This window comes from Musa acuminata, chromosome BXJ1-1 (genome assembly GCF_036884655.1).
Source record: "Musa acuminata AAA Group cultivar baxijiao chromosome BXJ1-1, Cavendish_Baxijiao_AAA, whole genome shotgun sequence".
Lineage (NCBI taxonomy): Eukaryota > Viridiplantae > Streptophyta > Magnoliopsida > Zingiberales > Musaceae > Musa > Musa acuminata.
In genome coordinates, this window is record NC_088327.1 from 16,877,507 (window position 1) to 16,896,224 (window position 18,718).

General features: G+C 47.9%; 1 protein-coding gene across 1 annotated transcript; it reads right to left on the reverse strand.

Annotated features, from left to right (window-relative positions):
* Window positions 1–5,938: 5,938 nt before the first annotated feature.
* Window positions 5,939–6,715, reverse strand: LOC135679384 (uncharacterized). Its single transcript, XM_065193084.1, has 2 exons — window positions 6,644–6,715; window positions 5,939–6,430 (listed from the first exon to the last, which is right to left on the reverse strand). Exons 1-2 carry the CDS (start codon window positions 6,713–6,715, stop codon window positions 5,939–5,941), a joined length of 564 nt encoding a protein of 187 aa, XP_065049156.1.
* Between the last annotated feature and the right edge of the window lie 12,003 nt (window positions 6,716–18,718).

Genomic DNA, 18,718 nt, shown 5'->3' on the forward strand with positions numbered 1-18,718 from the left:
GGCTTCCCTTATGCTCTGGTACCTGCATTCTCTCGACCCCTTCTTTGAGCGACCTAACCTCGCACCCATCCGCCGCCCCACCTTCTTTTCCAAAGCTCGGTAAGGATGGCTTCTCCTTCTCTGTCCTCTCCTTCTTCGCCTCCTATTTCTGGTGACGTCGGCGAGGGGGCGGTGTTGGCGAGCTCCCGCTCGTCGTCCGAGGAATCGCTGATGTGGCCGCATGACCTCGACTCCACCGTGAGCGAGTCGTCGCTCGGCTCCCTTCAGGATCGTTATGGTATCCCGGCGGAATTCACGCTTATTGCCCCCGAACCGGGGCAGCGGGCGTATGATCCCATACCCAGGGGCTTTGCCCTAACCGTGGATGCCTTCGAGGCCGGGCTGCGCCTCCCGTTCCATCCAGTCATAACCTCCTGCCTCTCGTGGTGGCGCATCTCTCCTTCTCAGATGGCGCCAAATTCCTGGCGCTATCTGGTGGCATTCCTAGGGGAATGCTACTATGCCAAAATTCCCCCGAGCCGGTCTCTTTTCCTTTCTTGCTTTCGCCTATCCAAGGGGTCGGGGGATTATTACTTGTCTACCCGACCGGGTTTCCGGGTCAGCGGGGCTCCTTCCAGCAACAAGGGGTGGAAGGACCGTTTCTTCTACGTATGCCACCCGGAGAGTTGGGATTTTGGGCTCCGGTGGGCGGCGCGCGCGGTTGATAATACCGCCCCGGTCTTGGATGAAGGGGAGCTCCAGGCCCTTCGTAGATTGAAGGAGATCCTCCCGTCCTCCAGAGTCATCCGGATGATGACCGAGGCGTGGTTGGTCGAGGCGGGTTTGAGCCCGGTACCTCGAGGTATGCCTTAAAAAGGAGGTGGCGGTAGGCCTTCCTGTCTTATTTTTCTCTTTTGGAATACTAACCAAGCTCGATAAGTTCGTGTAGAAATGGTGAACCTTACTACGGTGCGTAGAGGGCGTGCTCCGTCAACTGTATCTCCGCGGTGCCCAATCGGCCAGGACGTTGGCACGAGGGAGGCGCCAGTGCTGCTCGAGGGCGACCGTCCTCGAAAGAAGGCTAAGGCTGCCGCTCCGAAGAAACCAGCTCCTCTGAAGGCTCAGGAATGTGAAGGGGCGACGGAGTCGGGCTCGCGCGGCCGGTGAGGAGGGCGAGGTCGGGGCGAGGCCGGCCCGAGCAATGAGAGGGCGGGGAAGGCGCCCAGGGAGCCCTCGATCAGGGATTTGTGTCGTCTGCCCGGGGGGCCGCCGAACGACTCCTACCAGGCGCACCTGATGGGCGAGCTTTCGGAGGGCCAACCCTCTGACTGGTTGGTAGCCCGCTGGGGGGCACTGACCCGCGGGACTGGGGTGTGGGCTGATGGGGAGACTGCAGCCGCGTTCATCGGAGGAAGGCTTCATCCAGATATGGCTCGCGAGCTCTACACCATGCCCTCGGATGTCCTGCTCGGTAAATCCATGAAGTCGTTGCTATGGGTAAGCGTCCCGCTGTTGGTTCCCGACCTACGGTTTGTCCGAGGGTGGTCCTGACCTTCCTTCTGCAGGGCCAGCACTACACGATGGCATTGGCGGATCGCGTACGTGACGCAGGTCGGGCCCTGGGCATCTTGTGCGACCGAAATGCCGAGCTGCGCAAGCAGCTCGAGGAGGTTAGCGCGGGGGCGCCTCCGGAGGCGGTTGCGGCGGTCGAGCAGCGCTCTTCGGAGCTGGAGGCAGAGGTGATGCGCCTCCGGACTGAGGCAGGGGTGACTGACCAATGCATGTCGGCGCTGGAGGCTGAGGTCCTTCGCTTGGAGTCCGAGGCGAAGGCGGTTGAGGAGGAGAAAGACGGTCTCCAAGGGCTCCTGAGGGGGGCGCAGACCGAGGCTCGCCTGGTCCGAGGCGAGGTGGCCACCTTGACCCAGAGATTGGAGGGGGCCCTGGCCGAGGCGAAGGGGGCCTCGGAAGCTCTGGTGGTCGAGCGAGAGCGGCGGCAAGAAAAAGACAAAGAAATAATTGAGGCCTATAAGCAATCTTCGGGCTTCCAGCTCGGGCTGGTTCGGTCAGGGCAGGTCACCTACGAGTACGGGTACCGGATTGCCCTGGGCCGGTTCCAAACACGCCATCCCGGGTTGGAAGTCGAAGTGGATCTGTTTGCCTCGCATCCCGAGGATTTAGATGTAGATATGCCGGATGAAGTTCCTTTCGACGATAGCGTCGGGGGTTCCGACGGTTAGGATAGAGTTTTTTGGGGCCGGCTCGGCTGAGCTGGGTTGAGTCCTATAATCTCTTTTGTAATCCTCGAGTCCTGTCGCAGTTGAGTCTTGTAATTCCATGTTTCTGAAATAAAGAAGGCTTTTTTCTCCAATATGTCGTTCAGCTTCAAAGAGTGCAAAGCTCCCTACTTGGAAGAGACTCTTTTTTAGCCGAACAATTCCCCCTAGGCAAAGTCTTCTTCAGACAAAAAACCTTTTAAGGTTCTGGACGTTCCATGTTCTCAGCAGGGAGGAACTGTCCATTGTCGTGAGCCTGTAAGTACCCGGTCGGACTACCTCGATGACCCGATAAGGTCCTTCCCATTTGGGAGCCAACTTTCCCTTTGCTCGGGTCGGGTCACTCACCTCGGTCTTGCGTAAGACCAGGTCGCTCAACTTGATCGGCCGGGGTCGTATCTTCCTGTTGTAGACCCTTGCGATGGCCTTCTTGTAAGAGAGGGCTTTCAAGTGGACCTCGGCGCGTCGCTCTTCGAGCATGTCGAGGTTGGCTCGAAGTCCCTCGTCCGAGGCTCTCTCGTCGTAGCCTTCTGTCCGAAGGGTGGCGATGGCTACCTCGGGTGGTAGGACAACTTCAGTTCCGAACGTCAGGCTGTACAGGGACTCACCAGTCGCGGTCTTAGGAGTAGTGCGTAGTGCCCATAGGACGCTAGGGAGCTCATCCGTCCAGGACGATCGGGCCACGGACACTCTTTTTTTGAGTCCGTCCAATATGGACCGATTGGTCACCTCCGCCAGCCCGTTTGTTTGAGGGTGGGCCACCGAGCTGAACCTTAGCTGGATGCCATGACCGGCACAAAACTCCCGGAACCTTCTGCCAGCGAACTGAGGTCCGTTATCCGTGATAATGGCTTTGGGCAACCCGAACCGAGTTACTAGGTTTCTCCACACGAACTTCTCCATTTGTTGTTCCGTGATTGCCGCCAACGGCTCGGCCTCGACCCACTTTGTGAAATAGTCCACTCTTGCGATGATGTACCTCCGCTGCCCCGAAGCCGGTGGGAAAGGTCCAAGCAGGTCCAAACCCCACTGCGCAAACAGCCATGCGCAATCGATGGGGCTGAGCGGTACCGCCGGCTGCCGAGGTGCGCGGGCGTGTTCCTGGCACGAGCCGCACCGCTGCACGTAAGCTTTCGCGTCCCGGCGCATGGTCGGCCAGTAGTAACCTTGGCGGAGTATTTTGTGTGCCAAGGTTCGCCCGCCGATGTGTTCTCCGCAGACTCCTTCGTGGATCTCGGCCAAGATCGTCTGGGCTTCGTCAGGCTCCAAGCATCGTAGAAGGGGGTAGGTGAAGGACCGCTTATAAAGCCGCCCACTCTCCTCAGTGTACCATGCGTGTGTACAACGTAGGCGCCGGGCCGCAACTTCGTCGTGGGGAAGGGTCTCATCTCGCTTGAAGCGTAGCAGCTCTTGTACCCATGTGATCGGCGCGCTGCCTGGAGCCGTAGTCGTTATTTCGACGGCGCGGGCGGGGAGCTCCTTGATCTTCGGCCATGCTTCGGGGGTTGGTTTTGACGCCAGCTTAGCTAGCGCGTCGGCTCGCTCGTTTTCCCCCCTCGGAACATTAGATAATGTAAAATAAGGGAACTTGGTACTTAGGTCCTTTACCCGTGCCAGGTATTTCGCCATGGTTGGGTCCCTAGCTTCGTATCCCCCGCGGAGCTGCTCGGCCACGAGCTGCGAGTCGGTGAGGATGTGTATAGCGGCCACCTGCATCTCAAGGGCCAGCCTTAGTCCTGCTAGGAGCGCCTCGTACTCCGCTTCGTTGTTAGTGGCCTTAAACCCGAAACGGAGAGAGCGCTCGAACGAGCGCCCGTCGGGGGCGAGAAGAACCAAACCCGCGCCGGCGCCTCTTGAGCTGGCCGAGCCATCAACGTATAGGGTCCAAGCCTCGGGGGTTTGCTCAAGATCTCTGTCCTCTATCTGAGTTAGCTCCGCGATGAAGTCGGCTACTGCTTGGGCCTTGATGGCGGTCCTGGGCACGTATCTTATATCATGTTCGCCGAGCTCCACCGCCCATTTGAGGAGCTGCCCTGCAACATCAAATTTTGTTAAGACCTGCCGAAGAGGTTGGTCGGTGATGACCTCCACCGGGTGTGCCTGGAAGTAGGGGCGCAACTTCCGAGCCGAGAGCACCAGGGCGAGTGCGAGTTTTTCTATCGGCGGGTAACGCTCCTCGGGTCTGCTCAGGACATGGCTGACGTAGTAGATCGGGAGTTGCTGGCCGGAGCTTTCCCTGGTCAGGACGGAACTGACTGCATGCGGGGAGGCCGCTAAATAGAGGCCCAGCTTTTCCCCGGGAGAGATAGAGGCAAGGCGGGGGAGGCCGGCCAGGTGCTGCTTCATTTGTTTGAAAGCTTCCTCGGATTCCGACGTCCACTGGAAGTTCTTCGGGTTCTTTAGCGCCTTGAAGAATAGGAGGCAGCGATCGCCCGATCGGGCGAGGAAGCGAGACAGGGCGACAAGCCTTCCGTTAAGTTGTTGTAGGTCTTTAATCGTCCGGGGGGACTGCATATTGATTATCGCCTGAACCTTCTCCGGGTTGGCGTTAATTCCTCTTTCGTGCACGATGAACCCAAGGAATTTCCCGGAGGTGACGCCGAAAGCGCATTTTGTGGGGTTGAGTCACATGCCGAACTTGCGCAGTGTGGCGAATGCCTCGGCTAGGTCGGCAAGGTGCGTTCCGGCCTCTTGGCTTTTCACGATCATATCGTCCACGTAAACTTCCATGTTCCTCCCGATCTGATGGGCGAACATCTTGTTCACCGTCCTCTAGTATGTGGCCCCAGCATTTTTTAGCCCGAATGGCATGACCTTATAGAAGTATACCCCTTGATCGGTGAGGAAAGTCGTATGCTCTCTGTCTTCGGGCGCCATCCTGATCTGGTTGTACCCCGAATAGGCGTCCATAAAAGTGAGGCGTGCGTGTCCGGCCGTTGCGTCGACCAGCTGGTCGATCTTCGGGAGGGAGTAGCAGTCTTTAGGGCATGCATTATTGAGACTGGTGTAGTAAACGCACATCCTCCAGCTTCCATTGTGTTTTTTCACGAGGACTACATTGGACAGCCATTGTGGGTATTTGGCTACTTCTATGAAGCCTGCTGCTAAGAGTCAGCCCACCTCTTCTTGTATGGCGCGTTGTCGGTCAGGGGCCTGCCGCTTGGGTTTTTGCTTCACCGGGCGATCGTCCGGCGGGATGTTGAGATGATGCTGTGCGATCCCTGGGTCGACACCCGTCATGTCCGATGGGGACCAGGCGAAGACGCCGGCATTTTCTCGCAGGAGTCCAACGAGCTGCTCTCGTTCCTGCTCGGGCAGTTCTGAACCGATCTTCACCGTCTGGTCCGGCTGAGCTTCTCGCAGAGGTATGTCAATGGTGGATCCCCTTGGCTCGGGATGAGGGGTCAGCTTCTTTGTTTCCCGCGGATCTTCCAGTGGTGGCTCAGTCCTAGCCCTCTTGCGTAAAGAAACGGCGGTCAGGTAGCACTGCCTGGACTCTCGGGGGCTTCCCGTAACTTCTCCGACTCCAGCGTGAGTCGGGAACTTGATGGTTTGGTAGTAGGTCGAGACGACGGCTCTGACCTTGTTGAGGGTCGGCCGACCGAGTATGGCGTTGTAGGCAGTGGGAAAGTCGACCACCAGGAAGGTGGTCATCACCGTCTTCGACCTCGGTGGGGCCCCCAGGGTCAGGGCAGAGTAATAGCCCCCAGGGGCGATATCGAATCTCCTGTGAAACCGGTGAGCGCCGAGCACATCGGGCTCAGATTCTCCCTAACCAAGCCAAGCTTCTGGAAGGCGTCGAAGTAAAGTATATCGGCCGAGCTCCCCGTGTCGAGCATGATCCTTCTCACCTGCGCGTTGGCTACCCTGGCCGATATCACAAGGGCATCGTCGTGGTCGGGTCGCTCGGACACTCCGGTCGGGAAGGTTATCTCGGGCTCGGGCTCGTGTCCCGAGGCTTCGTCTGGAGCGGCTCGGGCATACGCCTTTCTGCCCGACATGGAGCCTCCCCCTGATGCGGGACCACCGGCTATCATATCGATGTGTCGTTCGATGGGGCCCTCCGGGCGAGGTGACAGCTCTTTGTTCGGCCAGAGATATTGGCCGAGGTGACCTTTGAGGATGAGCTCCTCAATTTGCCTCTTCAACTCGCGGCACTGCTCAGTGTCGTGCCCGTGCTGCCGATGGAATCGGCAATACTTTGAACGGTCTGCGAGCTCTCACGGGTTCCTCATCGGGTGAGGGTCCTTGAGTAGCCCCTTCCCCTTCTCGTGAAGGAATATTTCGGTTCGGGACGAATTCAAGGCGGGGAGAGGAGGCCTTGGGTCGGATCTGTCCAACTTTCGCCGGGAGGAGGCGGGTTATTGCTGTCGGGGTGGCTCCGGCTTGACCTTTTTGTGCTCCTCCCACTTCCCAGCCATCCAAGTCTCCGCGGCGATGAACTGACCAGCACGCTGAAGCATCTCGGGGGTGAACGGGGATCCTTGCTGTCTGTCCGCCCCGAGCTCTCCTCTTGACTTACGAACTTCCTGTTGTACTTCGTCGAGTCTTTGACTGACGAGGCGCAACTGAGCTCGTAGGGCATTTGTTGAGTCGGCGGTCGGAGCCTCGGGCTCGGGGCGGCTCGCCGTGTCTTCTGCTTCCCGGCTCCCGGGCCGAGTTATCGGGTTCCGAGGTGAGCCAGGAAGCTCGGGAAGTGGTACGTGAGTCCGGACGGGGGTCTCCCGTCACTGCGAAGGCCGGGTTGCATGCGGAGGGGTCCGCTGGGAGACGATCGGAATGATAGTCTGCACCATGCTTGTCAGGGCTCGGACCTGATGAGCGAGGTCGTGAAAGGCCTCGGGTGACACTGGCAATGGGCCAGCGGGTGCGCTGTCGGGAGGCGACAAGCCTGGGTCGTTGAACAATTGCCAGTAGCGTTCTGACGCTGCTGCGGGGCATTCGTCGCGGAATTCATCATGCGGGGGGGTGTTCCCCCGGGGTGGGGAGCCTAGCGGTTGTGGGCCCGCCGATGTGGGTTCGCTGATCGCTTGACATTCGGATCGGCCCTCCTTCTAGCGCCAATCTGTTATGGTAAGTAACTTTTTTAGCCGTGACCTCGTGGTCGACGCGGCTGGTTCAGGGCTCCGAATGGCTGGGATCAGACGTGGCTCCCCTTGGGGCGGTCACTGCAGGCGGTCTGGCTGGAAAGTTCCGCGACGCCGAGTAGGGTCAACTTTGGTCGAGTACCTGCGCACAGGTCGGGTCGGTAGTTCGGCCCGACCCCTTCGACGATCAAGTTAGTGATTCGGAGTGGAGTTTTTAGGGTGAGATTGTCCCCCCCTGCCCGTTGGGAGCCCGGGGGTATTTATAAGGGAGTTTGATGTTATCTGATGTGCCATCCTACCGGAGCAGGGCTGTACCTCTGGTGGCGTCTGTCGTCATCGTGGGCATTGCGTGGAAGGCTGAGCTGCTGCAGGGTATGGGGGGCGTTAGTCGACGTCTTCCCCTGCCTCGGCCGGTCATGAGGGATCAGACGATGATGTCGTTCGGGTATGGTGGGTGTGGGTGCACACACTGTTGGTGTTAATGCTCGCTCCCTGGGGCAGTGTGCCGCCCAGGGGTGTCTGACGTGGGGGTGTATTACGTCAAATCTGGTGTGTTACGTCAAATCCATTTTTACCCCTATCACTGAGCATTGTTGTTAACAAGCTCACTCCGACCACCATCCCCACATCTTCCTCACCAGCGAATCACTAGAGGCAAGCATTGTCGAGAAGAAATAGGAGGTAAGCGCCCCCTTCCTCCTCACTATGATCGCCCATCACAAGGAAGTCTCAAATTGTTGCCTCTTCTTCCATTTTTTTCTCTCTTGATCTCCCTTGATGTAGCATCCTTCTACTCCCTACGCCAATGATTTTCTCTAAGATTGCCTGCTCCAACAGCTTCCTTCCACTCCCTACACCCACCACCAACCCCCCTTCTTGCTGCTACTCCATCGGTGGCCTCCTCTCGTAAGCTTGTCTTAGTAATAAAAGATATAGATTATCTATTAGAACATCTTTCATATCCCATTTCAATCCATTTGAAATTATCTACGCTGATGTCTAAAGCCCTGTCTAAACCACTTCTTTTGATAATTTTAAATTTTATATCATCTTCATATATTCCTTTACTAAATAGAGCCCTACCTCAACCACTTCTTTTGATAATTTTAAATTTTATATCATCTTCATAGATTACTTTACTAAATATACATAGTTATACCCTCTCAAACATAAATATGAAGTCTCCATAATTTTTACTCATTTTAAAAAGTTAGTCGAGAACTTCTTCTAGTCTATCATTAAAACGGTCTATTTTGATAGAGGAGATGAATACCAAGCCCTAAAAACCTATCTTTCATCTCAAGTCACCATCACATACTCCTCAACTAGTTACAAAACATCGATATATAGTTGAAACTGGTCTCACCCTTTTACATCAAGCCTTTATGCCACCAATTTTTTGATCAATAGCCTTTCAAATTGTAGTCCACCTCATTAATCGCATGCTTACTCTAGTCTTACAACTATAGTCACCATTTGAAAAACTATTTCATAAAATTTTAAACCTTTAATAACTTAAAGTATTTGGTTGTTTATGTTATCCCTAGCTATGCCCCTATGCTTCATATAAGTTAACACCTAGATCCATGCATTGCATCTTCATAGGGTACTTACTCTCTTGAATATAATGTTTTTCGATGCTATGATCCTCAAACTCAAAAAATCCTTATATCATGTCACATTGTTTTTATCAAGTCTATCTTTTCCTTCCAAAATCATGAGTCTTCAGTAATAGGAGCCACTCTAACAATCTTACATCACTGGATTCATATGAATACACCTCATACCCCCTTAAACAAATCTATCACCATGCTAAGTAGTACTTCTTATCAAAACATACACTCCCTTACTCTAATTCTGTTGAAGCTCGGATTTTGATGATGAAGTCAATTGTCATTTGTTGTCTAATGTATGTGTTGAGATAAGTGTGCAGGATTAACTACGATGAAAGTAAGACATGCAGCAGGAGTTGCGCCAGAGTCATGACAATGATCACGTTGGGAGTTCGAGAGCTCGACGGAAGTTCGGACAGTCGTCGGAGGTTCTGTGGGAACAAATCCGAGAAGTCCAGAAGCTTGCCAAAGGAGCTCATCAGAACTTGCCAAGTGGATCGTCGCAGTCCAGGAGTTTGCCGGAAGTCCGCAGGAGCATCACCGAGGGTTCATCGGATGATCGACGGAAGTTCGCCGGAAACTCGCCGGAAGAAGCGAGTGACGCACCAAAGCAAGCTGCAGAATATGTCTTAGGAAATAATCGTAGTTAGCACTTTGATTAAGTTAAAAATGAGAGGTGATCCCATTAGCTTAATCCTGGGGCAATTGGGCCCCTGAAGAACTCAAATTGGGTCAAATGGTTCAAACCATTCGGACCCAGGTTGCTATGGGAGGTGCAACCGCCAAGGCAGGGAGGTAGCACCGCCCAGGCTATGTCTCCCAGCGAGACTAAGTGGTGCAACCACCAAGGGCTCAGTCTCCGAGCGAGACTGGGCGGTGCAACCTCCTCTGTCAGGAGGTAGCATCGCCAGAGCTCAAGTTTCGAGCTCTGCCAGGCGGTTCAACCTCTCCAGTCAAGCGGTGCAACCGCCTGAGCTCGGTCTTCGAGCTCTGGCAGAGAGGTGCAACCGCCCCTGACAGAGGTAGCACCGCCCAGAGGCTCAGTCTTCGAGCTCTGCCAGGCGGGGCAATCGCCCCAGTCAGGAGGTGCAACCGCCTGATCCCGGAATTCCAGGATTTGATCGTTTTGAGCTCCAAATTTGAACTGGGTTGGGGCCTATAAATACCCCACCCATTCAGCACTAAAAAGAAACAGACACACACCGAATTCTTGATCTTTTCTGTGATTCTAAGAGCTCAAATTTGTGTAAAGTCCAAAAGTTCTCCTCTTTCTGTTCTTCAAGTCTTGAGTTGTAAAGAGAGGAGAGAAAGGTTCTGTAAGGGTTGTCTCCTGAGCCCGTCAAAAGGAGAGAAACTGTAAAAGGGCAGTTGGCCTTCGCCTATTGAAGGAAGGCCTCTAGTTGACGTCGGTGACCTCGTCGGTGGAGGAAGCCAAAAGTGGAGTAGGTCAAGACTGACCGAACCACTCTAACTCTCTGGTTTGCTTTTATTTTTAGCACTTTATCATTACTGCAAACCTCCTACATAGCTACTGCTCTTTGCGCTTTTACGAACAAGTTTCTAAGTTCAGATCTTTCCGAATCTGCATTCAGACGTAAATCGGTGTTTTCGTACGATCTTTACATTGCAGTTTACATTTACGTTTTGATTCTATTTATAACTGCAAACTGTCTTCTGCGCTTTTACGAATGAGTTTCTTTGCAGTTTACGTTTACGTTTTGATTCCATTTATAACTACAAACTGCCTTTTGCGCTTTTACGAACAAGTGTCTAAGTTCAGATCTTTCCGAATCTGAGCTTAGACGTAAACTGCGCTTAGACGCAAACTGTGTTTAGATGCAAACTGCGCTTAGACGCAATCTGCGCTTAGACGCAAACTGCGCTTAGACGCAAACTGCGCTTAGACGCAATCTGAGCTTAAACGCAATCTGCATTTAGACGCAAACTGCATTTAGACGCAAACTGCGCTTAGACGCAAACTGTGTTTAAACGTAAACTGCACTTAATCATAAGTAATCTTAGAATCGGCTTTTGTATCAAAATAGTTTTTATCGAACGAACGTAGCTTTCGTTTTTAATCGCTGAAAGATTTCCGCTGCACTAATTCACCCCCCCCCCCCCTCTTAGTGCTCTCGATCCTAACAATTGGTATCAGAGCCCGGTTAACTCTCAAACGGATTAAAACCCAAGAGAGATGGCTTACACCGGAAACCAAGAGGGCCATTCCATTACACGTCCACCCATGTTTAATGGGACGGACTACACCTATTGGAAGACCCGAATGAGGATCTTTCTTATTTCTATGGACGTTGAACTCTGGAATCTTGTCGAGAATGATTTTTCAAAGTCTTCTCTTCCAATGATCGATTGGAACGATTCGGAGATGAAGGCTTTCGCTCTTAATGCAAAGGCTATGAATGCCTTATTTTGTGCACTTGATAAAAACGAGTTTAATCGTGTTTCGATTTGTGAAACTGCATTTGATATTTGGCACACACTCGAAGTGACTCATGAATGCACAAGTAGAGTGAAAGAGTCAAAAATCAATCTTTTGTTACACTCTTTCGAACTTTTTCGGATGAAACCGAGTGAGACTATTGGCGACATGTTTACCCGTTTCACGGATATTGTCAACGGTCTAAAAGGACTCGGAAAAAGTTTTTCGGATTTTGAGCTCGTAAATAAGATTCTAAGATCCCTTCCTAAGAGTTGGGATCCTAAAATCACTGCTATTCAAGAGGCAAAAGATCTAAACAACTTCCCTCTTGAAGAACTAATTGGGTCATTAATGACCTACGAGATGACTTGCAAAGCTCATGAAGAGCAAGAAGATATCCTTCCAAAGAATAGGAAGGATATGGCACTTAGAACTTTGGAAGATCACTTGAAAGAAAACTCAAGTGATGAGGACTGTGATGATGACTTGGCACTTCTAACAAGAAAATTAAAAAAATTCATTAAAAGAAACAAGTTTAAGAATGACACTAAAAGTAAACTTGAACCCAAGAAAGACCAAGTTATTTGCTATGAGTGCAAAAAGCCGGGACACTACAAGAGTGATTGTCCCCAAGCCAAAAAGAGAACAACAAAAAGGAAGGCGCTCAAAGCAACATGGGATGATTCGAGCGCGTCTGAAGAAGAGGAGTCCAACACCGAGCAAGTTGCTCATTACGCCTTAATGGCCATCGGAGAGGAGGTAACGAATTTATTAGATGCTGATTTATCTTTCGATGAATTATTAAATGCCTTCCATGACTTATTTGATGAATGCAAGATTATCAATAGAAAATACAAATTGCTGAAAAAGGAGCATGATAGTCTTACTTGTGATTTTGATAAGTTAAAAATTGAATATCATTTTAGTTTAAATTCATGTATCAAATGTCATGATCTAGAAACTCTCCAAAAAGAAAACCTGCTACTTAAGGACACCTTGAAGAAATTCGAGGTTGGTAGCAAGTCATTGAACATGATCCTTGCAAACAAGGGTCACGTTCCAAAAAGAAGTGGAATTGGATTTGTGAGAATTCCTCACCTAAATCCAACCACCTTTATAAAAGGCCCCATCTTACATGTTCAACACTAAGCAAAATGTAACTTTTGTTGCAAAATTGGACACAAGACGCATTATTGTCCATTCAAGAAAATTAGTCCAAACAAATTGATTTGGGTTCCTAAAGGAACCATGATAAACTCTATGCAACATGATAAACAATGTAGATCTATCTTTGAGGCACCTAAAAGCAAATGGGTACCTAAAAATCATCCTTTCTTATAGAAACCCACACCATCGCAAGCTAGGAGCAAGAGATGGTACCTTGATAGTGGATGCTCAAGGCATATGACCGGAGATCCATCTCAATTCTCTAAGCTCACTAGCATATACGAAGGCTATGTCACCTTCGGAGACAACAACAAGGGTAAAATCATTGGCAAAGGAACCATAGGTAACAAATCCAACTTCTTTATTGAAGATGTTTTGTTAGTTGATGGTTTAAAACATAACCTCTTGAGCATTAGTCAATTATGTGATAAAGGATACACTGTCAAATTCGAATCTAATGCTTGCATCATTGAAAAACCACATAAGAACATGTCTATGATTGCATTAAAACAAAATAACGTATACACTATTGACATCAATGATTTATGTGATGAAATGTGTTTTGCGGTTATGAATGAGGATGCTTGGCTATGGCATAGAAGATTAGGTCATGCTAGCATGAAACTAATCACTCAAATATCATCTAAAGAACTTGTAAGAGGAATTCCTTATATCAAGTTCATCAAAGATAATGTATGTGATGCTTGCCAATTAGGTAAACAAATTAAGGGTAGTTTCAAAGCTAAGAATCAAATAAGCACCTCTAGGCCCTTACAATTGATCCATATGGACTTATTCGGACCAATCTCTACATCGAGTCTTGGAGGTAGCAAGTATGCCTTTGTCATTGTTGATGACTATAGCAGATACACATGGACCTACTTCTTAAAACAAAAGAATGAATGCTTTAAACATTTTACCAAGTTTTGTAAACTTGTTCAAAATCAGAAGGGTTCTATGATTTCATCAATTAGAAGTGATCATGGTGGAGAATTTCAAAACCATGACTTCCAAGAATTCTGTGAACTCAATGGATACAACCATAACTTTTCTACTCCAAGAAATCCTCAACAAAATGGGGTAGTAGAAAGAAAAAATCGAAATCTACAAGAAATGGCAAGAACCATGTTGAATGAACATAGCCTACCCAAATATTTTTGGGCCGAAGCCGTAAACACTGCATGCTATATTTTGAATAGAGTTCTAGTAAGACCCTTACTCACCAAAACTCCTTATGAGTTATGGAATAACAAAAAACCCAATGTCTCATATTTTAAAGTCTTTGGGTGTAAATGTTTTATCTTAAATGAAAAGGATAACTTAGGAAAATTCGATGCTAAATCTGATGAAGGAATCTTTCTTAGTTATTCTTCGGTTTCTAAAGCTTTTCGTATTTTCAATAAAAGAACTTTAATTATTGAAGAATCCATCCATGTTGTTTTCAATGAGATTTCCGAAATTAGGAAAAATGATCTTGACGATGATGTTAATTTTGATTCTTTGAATTTAAACGCAACCCCGTCTCCAACTAGCAACTTGGATGCATCCACTTCCCAGATTTCCTTACCCAAGGATTGGAAGTATGTAGATGCTCATCCTAAGGAGCTAATCTTAGGAGACACATCAAAGGGGGTTCAAACAGGATCTTCTTTTAAAAATTTTTGTGCCAACGCCGCCTTTCTCTCCCAAATTGAACCCAAATGTGTTGATGAAGCCATGAAAGACGATTCATGGATTATCGCAATGCAAGATGAATTGAATCAATTTGAGAGAAATGAGGTGTGGATGCTTGTTCCTAGGCCAAATGACCATTTAGTTATTGGTACTAAATGGGTCTTTAGAAACAAGCAAGATGAAAATGGTATCGTGGTTAGAAACAAGGCTAGATTAGTGGCCAAAGGTTTCAACCAAGAAGAAGGTATCGATTATGAAGAAACCTTCGCTCCTGTGGCTCGATTAGAAGCCATAAGAATGCTCCTTGCCTACGCTAGTAGTAATAATTTTAAATTATTTCAAATGGATGTTAAAAGCGCTTTTCTTAATGGCTTTATTTCCGAAGAAGTCTATGTTGAACAACCTCCTAGATTTGAAAATAATAGTCTCCCTAATCATGTGTTTAGATTAACTAAAGCTCTCTATGATTTAAAACAAGCTCCAAGGGCTTGGTATGAGAGACTTAGTTCTTTTCTTATTGAAAATAATTTCATAAAAGGCAAGGTTGATACTACATTATTCATCAAGAACTTTGAAAATAATTTTCTCATTGTTCAAATTTATGTTGATGATATTATCTTTGGTTCTACGAATGAATCTCTTTGTGAATCCTTTGCTAAAACTATGAGTCTTGAATTCGAAATGAGTCTAATGGGAGAGTTAACATTCTTCTTAGGTCTACAAATCAAACAACTAAGCAATGGCATCTTTATTAGTCAAACTAAATATGCTATGAGTTTACTAAAGAAGTTTAATATGAATAACTCAAAAGCTATTAACACTCCTATGAGCACCTCCACTAAGTTAGAAATTGATGAAAGTGGAGAAAGCTTCGATCAAAAAACCTATAGGGGTATGATAAGAAGTTTACTTTACCTCACTGCAACTAGACCAGACATAATGTTCAGTGTAGGATTTTGTGCTAGATTTCAATCAAACCCTAAGATATCTCATCTCAAGGCAGTTAAAAGAATACTCAGATATCTTAATGGTACCACAAATCTAGGATTATGGTACCCAAAATCAGAGAAGCTTGAGTTAATTGCTTATGCTGATGCGGACTTCGCTGGCTGTAGATTAGATAGAAAAAGCACATCAGGAACATGTCAATTCTTAGGACATGCCCTTGTTTCCTGGTCATTTAAGAAACAAAACTCGGTTGCACTATCAACAACCGAAGCTGAATATATTGCAGCAAGTGCATGCTGTGCACAAGTTGTTTGGATGAAAAATACCTTAGAAGATTATAAAGTTCATCTTAAAAATATTCCCATTAAATGTGATAACACAAGTGCAATATGCCTAACAAAAAACTCTATACAACACTCAAGAACAAAACATATTGATATCAGACATCACTTTATACGAGATCATGTTACGAATCATGATGTAATCATAGAATTCATTGATACGAAATATCAACTAGCTGATATCTTTACAAAACCTCTAAGTGAAGAACAATTTGATTTCATAAGAAGAGAATTAGGAATGTTGATGTGTCCGAATACTTAAACTAGTTAAAATTATTTTTCGGACGTTATTGATTACTATTACATGCATTGGTATCACTTGATCAAATAACATGTTGGAAATTATGTGACAAATGTTTTTGAAAATCAGTAGCTTACTCATATCCGAATGCATGTAAGAAGTTCATCTTATTTTCGGTTTGAATGCTAAAAATAGGATTTTCCTGTACACTCTTATGAAAACTTTTTGAAAAATGAGTTTCCTCCTTCAAGCAACGAACTATAACATAACAAGGAGAAGAGATATTCAAAGCATTATATGTGTCATGCCTTCCTTTATGTGCTTGATAACCTGCTGGAATCACATCTACCATGCTTTTTGATAATGCTACCATGCTTTTTGTTGATGACAAAGGGGGAGAAAAATATGAATTGATATGGTTGCTATTACTGATGTTATGATTAGGCCATACCTGCTATCACTGATAATGATATGGTTGCTATTACTGATGTTGATATGGTTGCTATTACTGATGTTATGATTAGGCCATACCTGCTATCACTGATAATGATATGGTTGCTATTACTGTGTTGATATGGTTGCTATCACTGATGCTATGATTAGGCCATACTTGCATCACCAAGAAATATATGATTGCCATATGCCCTGTATCAAGATATCAAACAAAAATTTGCATCGTACGAACTGATATCTTACCATGTGATGCAATGCTACACTTGCTAAAATATTCGAAATGTGTACATCATGTAATGATATCAAAATCTTGCTTCACAGCTTTACATGTCGATATCTTACAATATGATGAATTGCTACAATAACCATCATTCAAACTTGTTATATTTGAAAATGTATGTCAAGCCTTGACATCATCTTCAAAGAGATACATTATGATAGGAATCATGATGGGAATATGTCTCTTGAATTTATAAAGTTTTTAAATTCAAGAAGTATGGCATATAGACAGGGGGAGTTAATGTTAACTCCATTATCAATTGATTGTCATCATCAAAAAGGGGGAGATTGTTGAATCTCGGATTTTGATGATGAAGTCAATTGTCATTTGTTGTCTAATGTATGTGTTGAGATAAGTGTGCAGGATTAACTACGATGAAAGTAAGACATGCAGCAGGAGTTGCGCCGGAGTCATGACAATGATCACGTTGGGAGTTCGAGAGCTCGACGGAAGTTCGGACAGTCGTCGGAGGTTCTGCGGGAACAAATCCGAGAAGTCCAGAAGCTTGCCAAAGGAGCTCGTCGGAACTTGCCAAGTGGATCGTCGCAGTCCAGGAGTTTGCCGGAAGTCCGCAGGAGCATCACCGAGGGTTCATCGGATGATCGACGGAAGTTCGCCGGAAACTCGCCGGAAGAAGCGAGTGACGCACCGAAGCAAGCTGCAGAATATGTCTTAGGAAATAATCGTAGTTAGCACTTTGATTAAGTTAGAAATGGGAGGTGATCCCATTAGCTTAATCCTGGGGCAATTGGACCCCTGAAGAACTCAAATTGGGTCGAATGGTTCAAACCATTCGGACCCAGGTTGCTGTGGGAGGTGCAACCGCCCAGGCAGGGAGGTAGCACCGCCTAGGCTATGTCTCCCAGCGAGACTGGGCGGTGCAACCGCCCCAGCCAAGAGGTGCAACCGCCCAGGGCTCAGTCTCCGAGCGAGACTGGGCGGTGCAACCTCCTCTGTCAGGAGGTAGCACCGCCAGAGCTCAAGTTTCGAGCTCTGCCAGGCGGTGCAACCTCTCCAGTCAGGCGGTGCAACCGCCTGAGCTCGGTCTTCGAGCTCTGGCAGAGAGGTGCAACCACCCCTGACAGAGGTAGCACCGCCCAAAGGCTCAGTCTTCGAGCTCTGCCAGGCGGTGCAACCGCCCTAGTCAGGAGGTGCAACCGCCCTAGTCAGGAGGTGCAACCGCCTGATCCCGGAATTCTGGGATTTGATCGTTTTGAGCTCCAAATTTGAACTGGGTTGGGGCCTATAAATACCCCACCCATTCAGCACTGAAAAGAAACAGACACACACCGAATTCTTGATCTTTTCTGTGATTCTAAGAGCTCAAATTTGTGTAAAGTCCAAAAGTTCTCCTCTTTCTGTTCTTCAAGTCTTGAGTTGTAAAGAGAGGAGAGAAAGGTTCTGTAAGGGTTGTCTCCTGAGCCCGTCAAAAGGAGAGAAACTGTAAAAGGGCAGTTGGCCTTCGCCTATTGAAGGAAGGCCTCTAGTTGACGTCGGTGACCTCGTCGGTGGAGAAAGCCAAAAGTGGAGTAGGTCAAGACTGACCGAACCACTCTAAATCTCTAGTTTGCTTTTATTTTGAGCACTTTATCATTACTGCAAACCTCCTACATAGCTACTGCTCTCTGCGCTTTTACGAACAAGTTTCTAAGTTCATATCTTTCCGAATCTGCATTCAGACGTAAATCGGTGTTTTCGTACGATCTTTACATTGCAGTTTACATTTACGTTTTGATTCTATTTATAACTACAAACTGTCTTCTGCGCTTTTACGAACAAGTTTCTTTGCAGTTTACGTTTACGTTTTGATTCCATTTATAACTGCAAACTGCCTTCTGCGCTTTTACGAACAAGTGTCTAAGTTCAGATCTTTCCGAATCTGAGCTTAGACGTAAACTGCGCTTAGACGCAAACTGTGTTTAGACGCAAACTGCGCTTAGACGCAATTTGCGCTTAGACACAAACTGCGCTTAGACGCAAACTGCGCTTAGACGCAATCTGAGCTTAGACGCAATCTGCATTTAGACGCAAAGTGCATTTAGACGCAAACTGCGCTTAGACGCAAACTGTGTTTAGACGTAAACTGCACTTAATCATAAGTAATCTTAGAATCGGCTTTTGCATCAAAATAGTTTTTATCGAACGAATGCAGCTTTCATTTTTAATCGCTGAAAGATTTCCGCTGCACTAATTCACCCCCCTCCCCTCTTAGTGCTCTCGATCCT